Below are 14,373 nucleotides of genomic sequence, written 5' to 3'. Positions count from 1 at the left end.
GACACACAACATGAATAGTACTGGAAAATAAGCATGACATCTTGGAACAGAATCCTAAACTAATTTCTTCCTCTTAGCAGCATATGCAAATATGTTAAGATAATTTCACTTTTATATTTATTTCATACAAATATATTACCAATGTTAGTAGTAATACTAAAAATTTAACTGTGAATGCCTTTACACTTTTGGATACGTCTGATGATTGGAGCATCTGAGTTTATAAAAACAGAAAAAACTGTTTTTGAATACAGAAGGACGCAGGCTCAGTAACATCAAATGAAGTTACATCCTGGTCATTGAATGGGACTTGTGCTTGTGATAAAATGAATAATGAATGCCACTGTATACGGTTATTCAAACATTATTGAGCAAGACTGAGCATTTTTTCCATTATAGAATATATTTGTTCTCAGATTTTTCAAGATTTTTCTGTAAAAACATTAAAAATACTTTTTCTCCAAATAGGTCCGTCGCAGAACTTCCAAAAGGGAAAGGCGATGAGTGAGCATGTAGTTACCAGCCTTCCAGGTGAAAGCTTTGAAGAATGCTTTTAATATAAAGCTTGAGACTGAATGAAGCTGTTAGTGCACAAATGGGGTTGCTGACAAAAAGACAAAACCTATTTTACTGCCCCTGCATTTGAAGTCCCTAGGTCACAAGCTTTAGCCACACACATGTTGATATCATTAACTGTGGATTTTTGTGAAGTGTAATGTGCGCTGGCTTTGTAGACATATGAACTAAAGAAGAAAACTGTAAATAGTTCTTTTTTTAATGTTTCTGACTTATAAAGTGCTTGTATAGCTTTTATCTGCGGCTTTAAACTGACAGTACCCCACTGTTTATTGGATCGATTGGTTTAAAAAAGAACAGTTTGTTGAAAATTGATCTCAAGCAATATCTGTCAGTGTTCGTATTTGTACTCTTGTTGACATTTAACTGTGAAAAAAAAATCAGTTGAACAAATAGTGCCACATTCTTTTGCCACTATTTGTCATGTGGAGGAGAAGAAGAAGAAAAAGTCTTTGTTTCCTTCATGAATATAACCTGGTGTTTACCTTCAGGCACCTACTTATCATCAGAGGTGCTAAATTACTTTCTTTTACAGTTGAACAATGTTGGATAGAATAATACAAGAGATGCAAATTGTGAAAGAAGTTTTGTTTTACACCTCAGTATTGATGCCAGACTTTTCTGGACTTGTAGTGGCATTGAAAATTCAAAAAGGATTTAAAATATTTTAATTTTAAAAGTGTGTTATTAAATAATGTACTGAATACCCTACCCATTTTATCTTCCCCTCTCAGTTTTTATTAATCTACTGTATCAATAAAATTCTGTAACTGAGTTTTTAATAGTCTAGTATGTTAATGTGTATAGATATTTCCTTCTGAACATGATGTTCACAAAGAGCAAATTATTACTACATTATAATATGAAATCTGATATATAAACATTAGTGAAAATACAATTCTTATTACAATGTAAAGTTAATCACAAAGAGAAATTTTATTGATGCAGTGTGTCTTTATAAAGCTGTTCTTGAGAGCCAAGTGTTTTGTATTTTATAGTGAAGTTGCATGTTTATGAAAAATGTGCTGAAAATGGGATGTAATGTTTTTTTGGAAACTCGTATCTAGCAGTAGTATATGGTAGGTTGCCTCATGAGAGAACCTTTTATTGAGAGTTTATTGTACCTTTCTTTTTTGTTTTTGAGCCAAATTTTTTTGGTATGAAGAGCTAAGTTTTTTTGGATAACCAGCTGTCGATTATTACAGTCAAGGTATTCAAGATTTGAATGAAGCTCCATTTTTATTTTGTGCTACCATAGAGAGGTTGGTTTTTGTTGTTTTTTTGGGGTTTTTTTAGGTATAGTCTTAAAAAAAAAGGAAACAAAATGCTTAGAGCAGTATCCTGTTCCTGTATGCAGTTTTACAGTTTACAAAGCGTGTCTTTGAACCAAAATGTATCAGTTACTACACTATCCTTAGCCAAGCACACATTATACCTTCAGGTGCTGTTCTCCCTCTGATACCCTACAGTTGACAACACATGAAAAATCAATTTCTAAACTAAGAAAATTTTATTTCATTGAATAATGGAGCATTTTCATATAATCCATCAATAAATAAGTTATTGTTGCAAGGTGGCCTGTAAAGATCAGAGAAAAGGATAATACTAAACCATGGATTTACTGATTTACAAAGTGTAAGATCACTAGTAAAGCAAGCAACCCTTACAATTTTTTCATTATGCTTTTTTTTGTAGCAATGGAAAAAAGTATTATAAACAATTAGGTTATTCTGCCTCATCTTAACTTCTCCACTCTTCCAGTATTCAGCTTTTCAACATTTATACCTGTAGATATGAGGGAAATGCTGCCTAGAAAGGCAAATATGGTTGATAAGAATTGACTTTGAAAGAGTTGGCACAACAGAACTGGCTTACTTCTGCTTCAGCAGTGCAAATGCAAGTTGTTGAGGTTTTTTTATGGTAGAGAATAATTAAAAGCTAGCTTTATATTTTCCTCTTTGACAGAATTGCACTGAAAACATTTATGGAAGATGTACCTTTAAGTCCATTTTATACAAAAAATATGAAAAATTAATGCTGAAACTGCTGCAGACTCTTGAGGCTTTATGTGCATAAACATGGTTAGGTTAAACTTCATCAAATATTGATGCACCATTACTGATCATAATGTTTATTGTAAATTTAAACTATAGTTTGCAAATGTTGATTTCTTGGGTTATAATGTGTAATTCATTATTTCTTGAGAAATAGACACAGCAAATATTTCATTCTTATATTCAAACTTCTTCTAAGTTCATTCTCATCTCGTATAAAGAAAATGAATATTTTATGTACTAACATTTTGAGATCTGCATACAGTAGCTACAGTAGATTATAATTATGTGTAAAAGATAAATTGCTAACATTCAGTTAGCATGCTCTTCTGCAATGATAATGTTAAGTTTATAAAATGTACTGTATTACATTAAAAGATCAAATTGAACTCACTGTAACAAGTTCCAGTATGACATTTTTGTGAGATTACCGAAGTATCTTGCTGTACTTTGCAGCAAATTAAGCTTTTGTTACATTTCCTTTTCTTGCTGCAGTGCAACAGGAAACTCTCAGTGATCTGTAGTTCATATGCAAAATCCAAACAGGGATTGTAATATTTATACTAATGTTCAAGAATAATTCGCTTATTCCAGAAGCATGGTGGTCTTTTACTTGTTACCTACTGAGATAATGAATACTTAGGGTCAAGTAATCCACTAATAGGAGGGAAATGTGAAATTTCTTGAAAGTTCTAGTGTGAATACACCTGTTCCACCTTGGATAGTCTAGAATTCTGTATTAATAATACTTGACTCTGTCAGTTGACTTTATTTTCTAGCAAAACCGAACCCTTTTTCAAATATTTTGACACTTGCTCTTTTGACATTTTGATCTCTGTGAACAAAAACATTAGAATTTACAAAAAGATATTCATATTAAAGACCCTTTTGTCAAAATGAATATGCTCAATTTGTAACTTGAAAAAAACTTAGAGTTGAATATTAAATACATCATTCTGGCATAGCATTTGCCATCTCATAGTCTAAAAAAGACACCACCAAACTTGAGAGGTGTGTGTGCAGTTTTCTTGCTCCCTTTTTTGCATGTGCAGGTCTTGACAGATTATCAAAATCTGCTTTCATGAATGCACAGTAGGTTTTGGATCCTGCAAGTTTACGTCCCTGTCATTCTGTGGGGTTAATTCTTAAATACATTCATCCTATGCAAATACAGGTACAAACCCAAGTACGTTATGTTTGAATATTCTCACACTTGTGCACGCAGGGCATAGGAGGATCTTACAGCTGTATACCAGAGATATACAAAATTCTGAGTTTGTGGATGGAGTAATTTTAAAGACTTATCTGTGTTTAAAAATATAATTTTTACATATATATATAGTGTAGAGATTGATACATCTCTACCTCATCTTTTTTAAAGAGACACATTTAGGTATACCACTGTATTTGATCTAGGCAGCATGTCTACAACCACACACGGCTAAGATGAGTTCTAGATGGCCATCCCTTTAATCTGCAGGTTGTATGATGACCAAGATGATAAAATTCACCTGACCAAGACCAAGTCATCCATCAGGAGGAGTAGAAGAATCTGAATACGTTCTTGTTTCCTGTTGTGCTCACAGATTGCCATTCTAGTCTTTGCATCTTTGTTGGATGTTGCCTTTGCAAAAGATGTTTACTAATTTAGGTACAATTTCCTAACACTGACAGAAGTGTCTTACATTCCACAGACATAAGCAAACTTCCTGCCCTGTCAGTCGGTTTGTCCAACATACTTAGGACACCTACTTCATTGCGTACTGTACAGCTCCTGGTATTTTGTTGCTAGCGGAAAAGTAGGAAGCTGAATGTTGGCAGCTGGGATGGAAATACAGAAAAAAAACCCACCCAGTTTGCTTTAAAAGTTCTTCACATTCTGCTGTGTAAAAGGTCTGACCTCTTTACAGCGGCCTCCGAGTGCCATTGTGTTTGTATGGGCAGGATAAACACGGTAGAGTATGGTGTGTATATACAGTCATGGAAAGGTTTCACTCCTGCATTTTTTTCAGTGCCTCGCTACAGTCATGATCTGGTTTTTAGTAGCACTTTCATTTCCATAATGAAGATGTACATTTTATATTCCTTTGAGACAGCAGTGTTATATTGTATCTATGTAAGAAGGAAGTCTCTCAAATACAGATTTCTACCCCTGCAAATCACTTTTTCAGTAATCATGTGATATGTTTGGAATTAGTTTTAATATATAGCTTCTTTGAAGGATGGATAACATAAGGTGTTTGTTTTGGCTAGCCGTGTCTCTGATGCTTGTAACCTACCTCATGTGTGTAGATAGAAAGGAACACAGTATTTTGCAAATCAAAGCAGTATTGCTGAATACTGTACCTGCTTACTTGGAAGTAATTTTATTATTCAAAACAAATTGCAGTTCATAAATTTGTTAGTGGTTCTGAACAGATTCAGTGATCTGATGGCTTCAGAGACTATGTTCTGTAATACTGTGTCACTACTGTTGCAGTTCATTAATTTTCTACAGATGGGAGACAGTTGCTCAAATTAAGACATGTATTATAAGAGAACAGGTGAACTTAGTAACAATCTAAGTAGTACTAACTTCAGTTGCTGTTATAATATAAAGGAGTGTGTTAAAATGAAACAACCTTGCCCTTAGAAGCTTTTTCTTTAATATGTTGGAAAGACAAGTTGATAATGTAAAACGACTTTCTCCTAAAGTCATAGCACTTCGAAACAGTCTGTTTTGGAATAACTGGCTTTTTTGGTAGATATACTTTAAAATTCCAGGTTCCTGTTTCCTTGTAGTATGTTTCTATTCAGCAAAATTAAATTTTTGTAAACTAAAGATATTTTGAAGAACAGAAGAGTTTTTAATCCTTATTTAATAAAATAATAAGGTGGTTATTTAAAGCAAGGAGGTTTTGGGGGTTTGTTGTTTTGTTTTGTTGGTTTTTTGGTTTGTTGGGGGTTTTTTTATAGCCACATCTATAGAGACGATAACTTGTTACATGTATGTCATGTACACCACCATTTTTTTTGAATCCTTGACCTGCAACATATTGAAAGGCAGCAGAAACTGCCTTTGTGTTTTCCCCAAAATGCATTTACTCTTATCCTTCCATAACCCTTTCAAAATATGAAGAACTGGAGGAAGAAGGGAGAGAAAAATGGTTATATTTATCTTCTGCTGTATTCTATATGGTTTAGGTGATGAAAAAACAATGGTGTGTGCAGGTGTGTGGTTTGGTGAAAAATGGGGTATTAGATATGAGTTACTGATTTAAAAGGTGTTACAGAGATGAGTAAAGAGTAGAGAATCAACAGATAAATGAGGCAGGAATGCAGTTACTGGATACCAGATGACATGAGATAGGAGTCCTGTATTCAAGATGAAAGCCTAGATGGGGGAAACTAAGTTAGTGATAATGATACAATGATTATTAGTATCTATTTAAGAAAGGAGAACTGAGGATATGTTGCTTTCTTTGATTTGGAGGAGGAAGTTGGAGTGTTGAAATATGTGTAAGAACATGCATAGAATTGAGACTAATGCCCGGAGTGTTTGTTGAAAGAGGGCAATGGCTGCTGCTGAGGGCAAATGTCATTAGTAAGGAATTTGGAATAGTTTGGCAAAAGAGGATTCAAACCTCCATAGGTAGGAAGATAAGGTTAAGGCAGCATTCATTTAAGCCCTGCGCTAAAATTGAGGCAAAAGAGGTCAAGATATAAGGCATCTGGAAACAAATGCTTTCAAAGCTGCCTAGTAGCAACAGTCTGCACAGGTCCACACTGCAGATAGCAGTGTATAACCATTGGTAATGATGTCTCCTACAGTGCCTGTCATGAAATCTTTCAACCTGACCTCTTTTCTCAGCAGCTTTTTGTGAAACCCTGATTGTCCAGTCTTGCTTACTAATTTCAGTATACCTTCTTAGCAACCTGGGATGGTTCTAGCCTTCCTTCACATATAGTTGTCTTCTTCTGCAGGACAGTGTGAGTCATATGCCTAGTCATTGCTGCTTTTCATTCCTTGCAGTGGGCCCCAACCAGTCAGTTCTCTGAATCTTTCTTGTTTGCAACATGGGTTCTTTATTGAGAGGGTGTTTGGTCACTGGAACAGCCTCCTCAGGGAAGCAGTCGTGGCACCAAGCACACCAGAGTTCAGGAGTGTCTGGATGACGCTCTTGGTCATGTGGTTTATTTTTAGGTAGTCCTGTGAGGAGCAGGTAGTTGGATGTGATGATCCTTATGGGTTCCTTCCAGATCAGGATAATCTATGTTTCTGAATATGGCTGCTTGTTTCACAGCCATTGAGTTATAAGACAAAAGCTGTCATCAGACTGCTACCCAACTGCAGGGTGTATTGGAAAAGGTCTGTACAAGTTTGGTAGTTGACAAGAGAACTAGTAGTTGAACTGCTGCTACATTTTGATACCTCATTTTTCCAGCATCTAGTGAGCCAAGCTCCTTCCAAGGTTATAGCTCGTAGTACTTCTCCAAAATCGCGAAGCTCTCTTCCAATATCTGGCCTGCATTATCCAATGAAATGGCAGGTAAGGACTCCTCTGAAGCGTAAATAGTGAACTGTGTGCTCCCAAATACAAAACAGAGTGTAAGTCAAAAGGAGGAATAATTAGGAGAGATTTAGGCAGAAGTTCAGTTCACTCCTTCTTGCTGTTGATAATAGGGAGGAAACAGGTCTATGGTCGGAATGTTGAAAAATTTAAGATTATTACACTAAGGAAGATCAAATTTTGCCAAAACATTTCATGGAAGGAACAGGAAAAGTTACTCATCAAATATGTATTGCCTCAGCAACATTTAATGATTATGTACTTGGGTACTATCCTGAGAAATGTGTGAGTGGGTTATGGGATATTACACTAATTCTGCATGGGACAGTATTTTAATCTCTGTAGGGATCTAAAAATTAATTTTGTTTTCATCTTCCTAAGCTGCTCTGCTACTTTTATTGTTTATAATTTTTTAACTCTGATATTTAATATCTGGTCAGCATCCATTGCCTGCTTTCAACTTTTACATTTATCCAACATAGGGAAGTGAGAGATGGCCATGACACAGAATTGCTGTAATTTAGTGCTGTCATATTTACTTTAGATAAAATATTTGATATATCAGGAGAACACTTTAAATCCATACTTAATTCATTAGTACATTCAAAACTTATGACTCTGTCTTTTTAGTTTCTATGCTACTCTTTCATGTTGAATTAGGAACATTTGGAACATTGTTTTCTTTCGTATTGCTTTCTGTTCATGCAAGAAAAAGTAGTCCTTAGTACTGTAACCATCCCTGCTTAGAACCCACCATCATATTTAAATTCAAGACTGATTCAGGACTTCCAGTAGTTGTTAAATACTGGGGTCATCCCATTTTCTTATAAAGGGACTAAAAATACCCAAAGTGTTCCTCAGTTTAAATTTCTGGGGCAAATGATTGAGACAACTGGAAAGCTTCCCAAGGTGGATCCCATTTGAATCTCTGGATTCCATATTCTTGTTAATGAAATATGATGTTTGTTATAACCATTATCTCTGCTAGACACAAGGAGATACCCTCACATGCCTTTGTGTTGTCTTTCAGCCACATGTGTCTATTTCTGTACTGTGTTCATTTCAAAAGCAGTGGGAGTTTCACCTCAGCCAGAAATTGCTTCAAATCTTTTTCTTGTGAGCCTTTTGCTTTTAGGTGTAATTTGTCTGTCACAGTCTTGATATCAGAAGGCATTTTTATTTATTTATTTATTTACTTTTAACCACGTAAATTCAGACCCCTGGACATCTTAGGCCATTCATTTCCCCTGCAGACATTCTGTCTAGGTGTTCTGCTATTTCTAACCACCGAATTTACAACAGGATAGTAGTCTGTGTGCAGGCCCTCTATGAAGTACTTGTAGCAGGTCAGTGATCAGAGTGGGTTCTGCCAGGACTTAGATGACTTTCAGAGCAGTGCTTGAAAATCTGTGTATTCTGTGCATCTGCGTTCAGTCTCATCTGTGGTTTCACAAAATCTAGAGTGCACCACACAGATTCCATCGTGACAGCTGATGGGGGTCATCTGGCACACAGATACAACACACAGCGTGGTGGGTTCTGGTCTGCTCTGTACTGTTCTTTTGTGTTACTCATATCTAATGCCACAAATACAAAAGAGGAAAAAACATTTTATCTCAAGAAACAAACCTGACTGAAACTCTAAAGGTCGGCCTGCTCTGTCAACAGCAGATGCTCTGCTCTTTTCTCTGCATTCACTGGCCCATGAGGCTTTGATAAGCAGCAGTAATTAAAAACAGCCCCTGAGAAGGAAGGTTCATCTCCCACCATCACTGGAACATGAACCTGTTTGCACAGATCTGCTGTGGCTGAGAGCCAGAGCTCTGCACAAGGAAAACTCATACATGAAAAATGATAGAATGGAGTAAGGGAATAAATACACTTTTCAAACCTTGAGAATATCATAGAAAAAAAAAGAGATTCAAAAGTATGCAAACATGCAGATTCTTTTAGATGGCCTTTTTAAGTAATGCCTTGAATTTGATACTGGTGATGTTTGGGTGATTTATTGACAAAGTGTCTCTATGAATAAAAATCAGAAGTATTTCAGTACTCCGCAAAGAGGAGTAACTTCACTGAACACTGCACGAACAGCCATGTGGTGACCAAGTCACACAACACTTTATCTGCTGAAAGGAAGCAGTATGAATTCATGTTGCTGAAAGGAGACAGGTTATGGGTTTAGATTCTGGCAATGTGGTATCACTTAATCCCTTCAGTTTAGTAAGCTTGAGTCCAATGGAGCACTTTGGATAAGTCAGTCAGGATTAGAGGTTAGGTGATTTACTGCTGAGGTGGAGCAAGAGGTCAAGGGAGGAACAGACAGTTACAGAGAAGGCACAGATCAAATTAGCTTGCCAGTCACTGGGTTAATTGCACCCTAGTGGATGGAGCTGGGACATGAAGATGTAATTCCTGGGATGGGAAGAAACTGCAAGGTAAACTCCCTCCTGCACATGATCTGGGTGGTAATCCATAGAGCATTTCAATCCAGGCCGTATTTGAATTACATGAGACAGGGAATAGGTGTTCTGGCTGCTTTTACCAAAACGTGAATTTTTTTTTCTTGTACCTCTAGATAGCCCAGTTCTCAGATTAGGAGGTATCAGTCAACCAGAGGGGTAGAAACAGTGGTTGGAAGAGTGGTCTCAGAGGGCAGTGGTTCAAGGGCTATTCTGCCTCAAGGCTGGTAATGACTGACTGGGATCTGTCCTGGGATGGACTGTGTTTAATGTCTTTTTCAGTGACCTGAGGAGATGGCTGAGTGCTCACTAATGAAGTTCCCAGATGACAGAAAATGGGAGGGGGCAGTCAGCATGCTGTCGCACACAGCCACCTAGTATCCTTGAGGGAATGGGACCTCCTCATGAAATTGAATAAGCACCCATGTGAAGTCCAGCCCCTGCACAGTAAGAACCCTTGGCAGTGATGCAGGGCTGGGGACTGACTAGTTTGTGCAACAGATCTGTTGAATGTCAGCTGGGGCAGCTGGTATACAGCATTGTGGGATGTATTAATAGGAGCAAAGCCAGCAGGTGAATAGGAGGTGGTGATTATTCCCTCTACTCAGTACTTGTTAGTCCACCTCTAGGTACTGTGCTCAGTTTTGGCACCCTAAGAACATGAAAGACTAATAAATTCCTGTGAGTTCAGTGGAGAACCACCAAGATGGCCAGGGCCTGGAGCACAGGTCCTGTGTGGGGAGGCTGACAGAACTGGGATTCCAGCATAGCTGCTCCAAGAGCAGCCTGTCAATACCAGCGGGGGGGTCCTGAGAGGATGGGCCCAGGCTTTTCACAGCAGCGTGTGGTGGGAGGAAGGGAGACAAAGTCAGATGCTGAACCTTGGTATGAGGGTGGATGCAAGGAGAAACTTACAAAGACAAACTGACTAGAATAGGATCAGTAAGGCATGGGATCAAGTTGCCCGAGGAGGTTATAGTCTCCCTCAGAGATTTTCAAGAACCACCTCTGTAAAGCCCTGAGCAGCCTGGCCTCACCTCATGGTTGACCCTACTTTGAACTAGATTTTGTACCTTCTGAGATCCCTTCCAGCCTGAATTATCCTATGACCCCATTCCTGTAACAGCATAGCTTTTGAAGTGGGAATCATGAAATAGGGCATGTTTTCCTGGCTTGATAAATTTAGGTCACTCTGTTGTAGCATTCCATTCTTACTCCACCTGCCATTTAGCATCACCATTGGTGAGTGTTAGCATAGTTCAGAAGATAACAAATACAAAAGATTGGTTCATCTTACTTTTTTTAAATCTGAATAGTTTATCATACATTTGTGACATATGGATATATTTTTTTTTCCATGCAGGCAGCTTGAATTCAGATTTTCACTTCTAGCTGATTTCTAGTTATCAGTACCAGGTTGTGTTGTTGTGCTAATGCACTGTGTATTATTATTACAAGTCACGTAGTATACTCAAGGCCCTGTATGGCCATGGGCTTAATTCATGGTTCTCCTAATCCACGGAGTACTAAATTCTAATTTAGGATACTGTTGTGGACTTTTGATCCGGATGAGTAAGGAACTACTTTAGCACAGTTAGGCTTGTTTAAATAATTTAAAAATGATTTTATATGGTAAGATGAATATTCCTTAGTGGATGATTGCCAGCACTAAAGACAGACTTGGGTTGCTGGAGACACACATTTGAGGAATTGCACATCTGTTGGGGCAGCCAACAGGCACAGCAGTTTGTGCAGCAGCTTCTGGACTGTGCTTTGAAATCTTGTGGACATTCTGAGAGTTTCTTCTGGGACTGATGGAGGACTTCCAGAGACATTCGAGGAGCATCACTGTGCTGCTGCATGTGAGGATACTGCAACCTCGGACAGGTCTGGCCTGTTCCTGAAGAAAGGATATTCTGAGCTGTTGAACTTGTTCCTGGCTGAAATCAACACGTGCCTTTTTAGCAGGTATGGGGCAGCCCTTCACAAACACTATCTAGCAGAGAGCACAGCTCCCCATAGCAGCAGTCAATGCAGGACAGAGCCAGGGACCTCTCTGTGGGCAGCAGGCACGTGCCCTGCCGTGGTGAGGATGTGCCGCAGAACACAGACCCCAGCAGTGTTGAGTCAGTGGTCCCTGTGACACCAGCAGCCTCCTCACCCCCAGTGCAGCTCCACAGGGCTGGGTCTGAGGGATGCTGGGAACCTCTCACCAGGGCTGGGAGAGATGAGCTTTGGTGCCTGGGAGGGTCTGTGTTGCTAATTAGCAGAACTGTGGGAGGATGAAAGTGTCTGTACAGCATCAGAGATGACAAAAAAGATCAACCGGGACCCTGCAGGTACAAAAGCCCCCCCCAAAAAAACCCCAAAAGCTCCACTTAAGGAAGTATAGGCAGTCTTTTGGGTGGGAAAGCAGGACTCCCACTATGACAAAGGCTGGGAGCCAGTGGTTTCTGGGTCAAGAAGCATGGCTCCTGCTCACCCTGCAGATCTGCTACCAGGGAAGGGATTTACTGTCTGGCAGCAGACCAGGGGCTGGAAACTCCCTCCAGTGCAGCTCCGTACCTCAGCTGGTAGCACTGGGAGAAAGCAGAGAATGGCAGCGTTGGGACACTCCATCTACTGATACAACCTGGTATCTAGGGAGGCTTGCTGGGGGCTTGGATCATGCTTTTCCATGTGGGCACCAACAATGGACCATGGAAGACTAGGCGTGACAGGGAAGGGAAAAGGCAACCCACTATCAAGTGATGGACCACGATGGCAAGCAAAGGGAATCAAGAAAACAAAAGGGCTGAAAGGGGCCGATTTTGAGAAAAGGAAGTATCTGCAGGAGAGCTTTATGGGGAAAAGTCTCCTGGCTGTTATGGGAAATCAGAACATCTGCATGCCTCTCAGCAATGCTGGTACACTAATGCACGTGGCATGATCAGCAAACAGGAGAAATTGAGGGTCGGCATACAGTTGCAGGGCTATGATCCAGTTCAGATCAGAGAGATAAATAGTGAGGTAGCTCGAATGGCTGGATCTTCTCCATGGATGGATCCCAGCTCTTAAGGGACATTGGAACAGGAGGGTGAGGAGGCAGAGCTACCCCGCACATGAGTGTGGCAGGGGTGCATGGAGTTGTCTGTGGGATGGATGAGGAGCCAGCTGAGAGCTTATTGGTCAGGATTAGCAGACAGGCCAACATGGGTGACACGTTGTGGGTGTCTGCTACAGACTGCCTGATCAGGAGAAGTAGTAATTGAGGCCTTTTTTAGCCAACTGGAAGAGCCTGATGGCAGAGCTGCTCTGCTGGCAAGAACTGGAGATAAAAGGCTGATGAAGCAGCCTCTACTTCATTGCAAAAAAGTTTTGTTTGAACTCAGGGTTTGTTTTTTCACCTAGTTCCCTCTTACAGTGCTTGAGACTCCCAAGAGTTATTTATGTTTATGAGTAAACGGGGTGTTTTGTTAAGCAGACATAGTACCGTAACCAGGACTGTTTCCAGTAACGTGGTATTCCATAGGGATAACTTTGCGTATCCCTTCTCTATCGTAACTCTTATCTACTGAAGGAAAAAACCCAACAAAACAAACCAAACCCAACAGAGCTTTTCCTGTGTTGTGTATGTAATAGTTATTTGCTGGGTTTTTAACTTTCCTTCCCACAAGGATGGCTTAGGGTTTCTTTTAGGATGTGGGAGATGCCAGTGTGTGTGTGATGTGAATAGCAGAAACGAGGTCAAGCACAGGAGTTCATGACTGGACTAGCATTTGTTGGGGAGAGAGACTGAGATCAAAGAACAGAAAAGTGGTTATACTGGGAAGCTGTGCTATACAAGAGAGACAGACTGCCTCCAGTAGTGGTCAGAAATGGGTGCCTAGGGGAGAATAAGAACAAGATAAAAATATATAGTAGCTCCCCTGGACATTACTGTTGCTGTGAGCTATTTTCAGTCCAGAGGATTTCCTGAGCTTGTTGTGGTTTAACTGTTTAATAACTTGTAATGGATCTCTCTTCCAAGTCCAGCCTTCCTTTCAACCCACAAAAGCTACACATGCAGGGCAACAAGCAGCTACTTTGTGAACTGCCTCTGATAATGTGTTTCTGAATCCAGTTCCTACTACTTTCGTCTGACCATCCCTAGTTCCGGTGGTGGATGACATGCCAAAAGGTCAGCCCTTGACCACCCTCCTCATGTACTTTAGACTGTCACAATACTGCTTCGGTTATTTGTGGTTTTGGGTTTTTTTGAAGACTGAAAAGAAGCCATTCCATATCTTTCAAAGATGACAGCAAGGATAATCAAACTTTTCCAGTTCTGCTGTTTTATTTTGACCTGAGTAGAGTGGACTGTCCTCAGTTTTGGCATAGTGATGGTTCTTATTCCTTCTGATAATTCCTACCACTGTGTTTTCTTCTTTGAGCACTAAACTGCTGTTTAAATGAAAGCATCTACCAGAATATCAGTCTTGCTCATGAAGAGTAAGACAGTTGAGAGAGTATCAAGAAAAATTCCTAGCTGTGGGAGAACTTTAATTCCTCCATCAGGGGTTGCAGTTCTTTGCCTTACCTAACTAAAGTTCAAAATGGAAAAAAACATGAGGAGAAGAGACAGTACTTCCTTAAACCTTTGTTTCCTTTAAATGCTGGTTGCTCTGTGCCTTGGACAGCTGAGCCCTCTTGCTTAGGATCATGAATGCTGCAGTGGCCCCAGTGTAACTGTAGTAAGTGAACCAACACTTT

General features: G+C 39.5%; 1 protein-coding gene across 4 annotated transcripts in view; it reads left to right on the top strand.

The window, feature by feature from the left end:
* The window catches only part of PDS5B (PDS5 cohesin associated factor B), a 105,563-nt gene extending 100,112 nt beyond the window's left edge, over positions 1-5,451 (top strand). For all 4 annotated transcript variants that reach the window (XM_027728925.2, XM_027728923.2, XM_027728924.2 and 1 more), the window contains one exon: positions 469-5,451. In XM_027728925.2, coding sequence (XP_027584726.1) covers positions 469-504 — 36 coding nt within the window. In that variant the 3' untranslated portion in view covers positions 505-5,451. The remainder of the gene's footprint in view (positions 1-468) is intronic.
* Positions 5,452-14,373: the final 8,922 nt, after the last annotated feature.

Source organism: Pipra filicauda, unplaced genomic scaffold (genome assembly GCF_003945595.2).
Source record: "Pipra filicauda isolate LSUMZ 115617 unplaced genomic scaffold, ASM394559v2 scaffold50_size3627746_pilon, whole genome shotgun sequence".
NCBI lineage: Eukaryota > Metazoa > Chordata > Aves > Passeriformes > Pipridae > Pipra > Pipra filicauda.
The sequence above is the reverse complement of the archived record's forward strand: the minus strand, read 5'-3'. Positions and strand labels throughout refer to the sequence as shown.